At 34.1% G+C, this 8221-nt stretch overlaps 1 protein-coding gene across 2 annotated transcripts in view; it reads right to left on the bottom strand.

Annotated features, from left to right (window-relative positions):
* Positions 1–8221, bottom strand: part of ADAM32 (ADAM metallopeptidase domain 32) — a 179312-nt gene that overhangs the window by 96862 nt on the left and 74229 nt on the right. Inside the window, exon 12 of one of the 2 annotated variants that reach the window (XM_037741420.1) lies at positions 3772–3946. The exons of the other annotated variant lie outside the window; for it this stretch is intronic. Within the exon in view, the coding sequence (XP_037597348.1) occupies positions 3772–3946 (175 nt within the window). The remainder of the gene's footprint in view (positions 1–3771; positions 3947–8221) is intronic. 2 annotated transcript variants of the gene reach the window in all.

Below are 8221 nucleotides of genomic sequence, written 5' to 3'. Positions count from 1 at the left end.
GTAAACAGTGCTGCAATGAACATTCGTGTGCATGTGTCCTTATAATAGAATGATTTATAATCCTTTGGATATATACCCAGTAATAGGATTGCTGGATCAAACGGAATTTCTATTTCTAGGTTCTTGAGGAATCGCCACACTGTCTTCCACAATGGTTGAACTAATTTACACTCCAACCAACCGTGTAAAAAAGTGTCCCTATTTCTCCACATCCTCTCCAGCATCTGTTGTCTCCAGATTTTTTAATGATCGCCATTCTAACGGGCATGAGATGGTATCTCTGTAGTTTTGATTTGCATTTCTCTAATGACCAGTGATGATGAGCATTTCTTCATATGTTTGTTGGCCTCATGTATGTCTTCTTGAGTAATGACCCACAAGCACACAAAACAAAACCAAACATGGACAAATGAGACCACATCAAGTTAAAAAGATTCTGCATAGCAAAGAAAGCAATCAACAAAGTGAAAAGACAACTCAGAAAATTAAAGAAAATATTTGCAAACTACCCATCTGACAAGGGATTAATATCCAGACCATATAAGGAGCTCAAACAACTTTATAGGAAAAAAATCTAATAATCTGATTTGAAAGTGGGGAAAAATATCTGAATAGACATTTCTCAAAAGTAGACATACAAATGGTAAACAGGTATATGAAAAGGGGTTCAACATCAATCAGCATCAGAGAATTACAAATCAAAACTACAATGAGATATCATCTCACCCCCTTTAAAATGGCTTTTATCCAAAGGCAGGCAATAACAAATGCTGGGAAAGATGTGGAGAAAAGGGAATCCTTGTACACTGTTTGTGGGAGTCTAAATCAATACAACCACTATATAAAACAGTTTGGAGGCTCCTCAAAAAACTAAAAATAGAGCTACCATATGATCCAGCAATCCCACTCTTAGGTATATACCCAAAAGAAAGGAAATCAGTATGTCGAAGAGATATTTGCATGCCCATGTTTACTGCAGCACTATTCACAATAGCCAAGATTTAGAAACATTCTAAATGTCCATCTACAGATGAATGGATAAAGAAAATGTGGTATATATACACAATACAGTACTATTCAGCCATAAAATAGAATGAGATTCCAGTCATTTGCAACAACATGGATGGAACTGGAGGTCATTATATTAAGTGAAATAAGCCAAGCAGAGAAAGACAACATTGCATTTTCCCACTTATTTGTGGAAGCTAAAAATTAAAACAATTGAACTCATGGAGGTAGACAGTAAAAGGATGGTTACAGGAGGCTGGGAAGGGTAGCTGGGTGGCTGGGGAGGCAGCAGGGGAGCAAGGATGGTTAATGGGTATGAAAAAATAGTTTGAAAGAATAAGAGATAGGATTTAATAGCACAACAAAGTCTCTGCAGTCAGAAATAATCTAGTTGTACATGGATTGTTTGTAACACAAAAAATAAATGTTTGAGGGGATGAATACTCCATTTACCTTCATGTGATTATTATGCATAGCATGCCTGTATCAAAATATCTCTTATAACCCGTAAATATATGGTAGATGTATGTACAACAACTTATGTATAAATATATACATCTACTAGCCACAAAACTTAGAAAGTTTTTTAAAAGATAGAATATAGACAAAAAAAGAGAAATTGGTTAAGGGATCTAAAATACAAGTAAATGGACGGAATTAGTTTAGCACTCCAAAGTACAGTAGGGAAATTATAGTTAATAATTTATTGTATATTTCAAAATAGCTAGATGGCAAGAACTGTAGTATTCCAGCACAAAGAAAATATAAATATATGAGGTGGCAGATATCCAAATTACCCTGATTTGATCATTATACATTCTATAAGGTATCAAAATATAACATGTACCCCCAAAATATGTGCAACTATTATATAACAAAAAATTACTTAAAAAGTAAATTTTAAATGTTTCCTCCACAAAAAAAGTTATGTGACATGATAGATTTGTCAATAACCTTGTCCTAATCATTGCAGAATGTAAACATATATCCAAACTGCACTGTATCACAGAAATATATAAAACTATTATTTGTCGATTGAAAGCAATTGCTTTAAAAAAAAAAGTCACTGGTAAGAGCATGCTCTACATCATTAGAGCAATCAAGAAAATGCACATTTAAACCACTACAAAACCACTGGAATAGCTAAAATTTAAGAAGTGGATAATAACAAATTCTAATGCAGATATAAAGGAACTCAAAGTTTCATATGCTGCTGACAGGAGTGTAACAGGATACAACCATTTTGAAAAATATTTTGGCAATTTCTTATAAACATACACTGATCATACACACAAGCAGTTGTACTTTTACAGATTAAGAACAATGGATCAATAGTGTTAACAACTTAAATGTCCATTAGCAAGTGAATGGTTAAAACAGATTGTGGTATATCCATACAATTAAATATTACTCAAAGTTAAAAGGAGGAAACTATTGTGATATGAAATAAGTGGATGAATCTCAACAACACTATATTGAAAGGAAGAAGCCAGACACAAAAAACATGTGCTGTCTCATTTCATTTACATGACTTTCCAGACCAGGCAACGGTAACAGAATCAGAAATTGTCTGGAGACAAGTGGAGGTGGAAAGGACTGCAAAAGGGTATGAATACACTTTTGGGGATAAGGAAAATGTATATCTTAATTATACCAATAGTTATGTACATTTGTTTAAACTCATCAATCTGCGCACTTAAAATGGGTGCAGTTTTTTGTATATGGATTATACCCCAATAAAACTGATTTAAAAAAACAAAATCAAGAAGAAAGCTAGGCACAGTAGCTCATGCCTGCAATCCCAGCACTTTGGGAGGCCGAGGCAGGTGGATCACCTGAGGTCAGGAGTTTGAGATCAGCCTGACCAACATAATGAAATCCCGTGTCTACTAAAAATACAAAATTTCACAGGCATGGTGGCTGGTGCCTGTAATCCCAGCTATTTGAGAGGCTGCGGCAGAAGAATCACTTGAACCCGAGAAGTGGAGGTTGAAGTGAGCTGAGATGGTGGCATTGCACTCCAGCCTGGGCAACAAGAGCAAAAGTCTGTCTCAAAAAAAAATGAATAAAAATAAAATAAAATAAAAAATGAAGAGGACTTGTTCTACCAAATTGTTAAACATAATACAAAAACATAGTAATTAAAATAATGTGATATGGGACAAGTATTCAGACCTATGGCTGTAACAAGCCCTAATAAATTTCTGTGTACCTTGTAACCAAGGAAAATTATAACATCTGTGGTACTGCGGCAAATATTGAATTACATGAAAGCATTATACCCTAGGCCTTTGAATTTATTATATTTTCTAGATTTCCCTATCAAGTGAATAATCAAAATTATCTAGTGTTCATATTACAATATTGATACAGATTCCTGTACTACTGATTCCACTGTGAAGTCATACCCTAATGGACACATTGGGCTGCTTAATCAGTCTTCATTAAGAGATTTGTAAATGTCCAAAGATTAAGCAGAGATTTGTAAAGAACCTTATATAGTTACTCTGAAGCTCAAAAGCTTATTGTAGACTCTCCTGTTTCCCATTTCCAATAATTTTTTTGCAGTACATTTTAAACTTGTTCAAAATTCTTCAACCTACAAAACCTAGACAATATTGTCTTTTATGTATTTCAACCCAACTTCACTTACTGTCAACATTCTGCATGGTACTCATTCACATTTTAGATATATGACATTTATGAAAAAGATAAACTAAAACAATAAATTTATTAATCAATTTTCCTAGTTATCAGACTTACTGCCTCAGTACCACAATCACAGGCTTCATTTCCCTCTAATCTGCCATTGCCACAGACTGGTCTCTGAGCTTGCATTTGTGGCTTGTTCTGAAGACATTTGGCACCCATATTTGAAATGAAATTTTGAAAGTTCCTCAAGCTGCAATTGCTAAAAGTCTTCACACCATTAGATTGCCTAAAAATGAATCCATATAATGTCATTGGCAATATACTTCTGAAAACACATTCCTATATGACATAAATTAATTTTGAAATTTTAAATTCAATTGGTAATTACAAATGTTTACTAATAAGTGCATAGAGGCCAAAATCATACTTGAGGATGTCATGTGATTTTATTCACTGGAAAATATGTTCTTATTAAAACAAAATTAAGTACAATTCAATAGCAAAATATACACATAGTAATCCTATTTTAAAACAGGCAAAGGATTTGAACAGATACTATTCCAAATAAAAGTCAGCACCCAGATTTGGACAGACAGTTACTTCAAATAAAAATTAACACCCAATTAACAACAAAATTTTATTAAACAAATGATACTGTGCTTAGTCCTAAACTTCCTCAAAGATCTCAAAAAAATTATTTATTTATCAAATTCATATATTATTATGTCCATATACCAATAATAAAGAGAATTCAGAGAATGGTTCCATAGGATGAGTCAGTCCATTTTCACTACATTTTAAGTGATAAACATCTGTAAGGCAAGGAAGAAACTGAGATTTATTGAGTACCTATTATGTACTAGATTTCATTACCTAATCCTTACCACAAACCAAAAGGTTGGTATTGTCATCATTTTATATAAATTGAACTAAAGTTCAGAGAAGCTAAAATCCTTAAAAGTCAGCTTGTAAATTGGCAGAATGAGCATTCACACACAGGTTTTTTTAATTGTATACATTTATGGTGTACAACATGATGTTTCAATATAGGCATACACTGTATAATAATTAAATCAAGCTAATTAACAAATTATCTTCGTACTTATCCTTTTTATGTTAAAAGAACATTTAAAACCTATTGTCTTAGCAATTTTCAAATTCAGTGTATCATTTTTAACCTTTGTCGCTATGCTGTACAAATTCACAACAGCCTTGATATGGAATCAACATGTCTGTCAATATACAAGTGGACCCACAAAAATCAAAGTAAATATTTTTTAAAATAATAATTAAATGAACTTGGACAAGAAAAAAAAGAAATGTGTTACATATACACAACAGAATACTATTCAACCATTAAAAAAAAAAGAAGAAGAAAATCCTGTCATTTGCAACAATATAGATGAAGCTAGAGAATATTACACTTAGTAATATAAGCCAGGCACAGGGAGAAAAATACTATATAATCTAACCATGAGTTTGTCCTAGGTTCCTCCATTCATAGTTATTCCCATTTCATGTGCCCCTTCCCTTTTTTCACTTCTGAACTTATTTTTCTGTGTATATTATCTTGAAAGTGAGGATTTAAGATGTGAGATATGGAAGAGGAGGCAGAGCAAGATCATGGAATAGAATCCTCCATCATTCCTCTGTAGGGACACTGAAGTGAACAATTATCCATGCAAGAAAACACCTTCACAAGAGATAAAAGAATGAGGTAAAAGATCACAGTAACTGGTTTTGGCATAGTAACAAGAAAAGACACATTGAAGAGAGTAGAAATGACAGTTTTGCAATGCTACACCATCCCTTCCCCAATCTGAAGCAGTGCAACATAGGGAGTGAATTGGTCAGAAAAGATCGGGCATGTTCAGGGTGGAATGTGTCTTTTAGGAGAAGGACAAGGAAGTATGCATGTGACTTTGACTGAGAAACCTATACCTGCCCCACTACAGTAAAACATAGCACCAGGCTGAATCCCATGGTCCTATCCCAGACTGGTGCCCACAGACTTCTAGACCTTCCCCAGCTCAGAAGGAAATCCACCACCCCAGCAGGATGGAGCCAAGCCCTGGCCAGCTTCAACACTGGCTGATGAAAGGAGCTTTAGGCCATGTACAATTATTAGTGGCAGTCAGGTAATAGTGACTGTGGGTGTTAGGTGAGCAAATCCCCTTAACCATTACTCTGCTGGTCTACGAGGACATGAGCTTCAGGTGTAAGCCAGTATGCTGCCAGTTGCAGGGGCCATAAAAGTGCATGCATAACCTCTCCCGCAACTCCGGACAGTGCAGTGTAGAAAGCAACTCCTTCTGCTAGGGGAAAAGAAAGGAAGTGAGCGAGAGATTTTGGGCTTGGAAACCCAAGTCCATCAAGGTTGGATACATAGGGAGTCACAGCATAATTGAGTTTAAGGTGCTATCTAGTGCTGAAATGGCAGCAGTGACCACAGTCAACTCATCAGTCAGTACTCTTGGAATTTCTGTAAGGTCCTCTGCAGAAGAACCAGTACAAACAAGAACAGACCATGAAGACTTGAAGAAATACTTAATTCTTTAAAGCCCAGATATATCCATAAGCATTAATAACATTCAGGAAAATATGATCACATCAAACATAATAAATAAGGCACCAGTAACCAAACCTGGAGAAAGATGTATGAACTCTTACACAGACAATGCAAAATAGATATTTTGAGGGAGCTCAAATAACATTAAGAAAACACAGAGAAACAATTCAGAAAATTATCAGAGATAGTTAACTAAGAGATTGAAATAGTTTTTAAAATCAAGCAGAATTCCTGGAGCAATAATAGATAAACTGAAAAATGTATTAGAGGGTCTCGAAAGCAGAAGTGATCAAACAAAAGGAAGAATTCATGAGCTCAAACACAGGCTATTTGAAAATACATCAAGAAGGAAAAAAAAGAATTGAACAAAGAGCACTTAGTGGATCAATTAGATAGTATCAAAAAGCAAATGTAATGTAACAGTCATTGATCTTCAAAGGGAGTAGAGGAAGAGAAAGCGGTTAGAAAGGTTATTCAAATAAATGATAACGGAAAATTTTCTGAACCTAAATATAAATATCCAGTTACAAGAAGGTCAAAATCACCAAGAAGATTCAACCCAAATAAAACTGCCTCAAGGCATGTAATAATCAAACCCTCATAGGTTAAGGACAAGAGAGACCCCTAAAAGCAACAAGAGAAAAAAAGAAAATAACCTGTTAAGGAGTACCAATACATCTGGCAGCAGAATTCTCTATGGAAACCTTAAAGACTAGGAGAGAATGGGATGACATATTTCAAGTCCCCAAGGAAAAAAACTTTCAACCAAGAATATTGTACCCAGAAAAAGTATCCTTCGAAATGAAGGAGTGATTCAAAAGTCCTAAGCCAACAAAAGTGGAGGGAATTCATCACCACCAAACCATAAGAAATGTTAAAATAAGTTTTTCAGTCTGACAGAAAAGGATGCTAATGTGCAACAAGAAAACATGTGAAGGAATAAAAGTAAGTAAACAAACAAATTTAGCACACTCTACCACTGTAACTATGGTGTGTAAATCATTCATATCTTTGGTATGAAGATTAAAAGCCAAAGTTATTGAAAACAGTAACTGTAACAATTTTTAAGAGCTAGGTAATATAAAAATACATAAATTTAGAGATTAAAAAGTCAAAATTGGGGAGAAGAGAAAGTGTAGAGTTTTTTAGGTTGCATTTGTTTCATTCTTTGTGATCGAAAAATGGTTATCAAAAAGAGAAAAAATTACACACTATAAAAGATGGAGATAAAGGCAATATCTTGAACATTCTTAGTGAAAATGTAAGTTACACAGCCATTATGAAAAATAGTATGAATCTTCCTCAAAAACCTAAAAATGGGACTACAATATGATCTAGCAACCCACTACTGAGTATATATCTACAAAAAATAAATCAGAATGTCAAAGAGATAACTGCACTCCCATGTTTACTGCAGCACTATTCACAATAGCGAAGACATGAAATTATTCTAAATGCCCATTTACAGATAAACTAATTTTTTAAATGTGGTATACATGTATATATATTAAAAAAATAATGTTATTTCACCATAAAAAAATGAAATCCTATCATTTCTGACAACATGAATGGAGCCGGAGGACATTATGTTAAGTGAAATAAGCCAGATACAGAGACAAACACTACATGATCACACTCGTATGAAATTTTAAAGAAGTTGATATCATAAAAATAGAGACTAGAATAGTGGTTACCAGAGGCTGGTGAGGGAAAGAGAGAGAGGAAGACTGGGAGAGGCTGGTTAGTGTGTACAATGTTAGTTAAATGGGAAGAATAAGTTCTGGAATTTTATTATACAGGAGGGTGACTATATCAAATAACAATGTAGTGCATATTCCAAGGTAGCTAAAAGAGCAGATTTTGAATGTTATCACCCTGCTGAAATTATGTTTAAAGTGATGGATATGGAAGTTACCCTAATTTGATTATTATGTAATGTATGCATATGTTGAAATGTTACTCTGTACCCCATATGCATGTAAACATTTTGAT

This window comes from Cebus imitator, unplaced genomic scaffold (genome assembly GCF_001604975.1).
Source record: "Cebus imitator isolate Cc_AM_T3 unplaced genomic scaffold, Cebus_imitator-1.0 Scaffold5, whole genome shotgun sequence".
Lineage (NCBI taxonomy): Eukaryota > Metazoa > Chordata > Mammalia > Primates > Cebidae > Cebus > Cebus imitator.
Note: the sequence above shows the minus strand (reverse complement) of the source record. Positions and strands in the feature narration are given on the sequence as shown.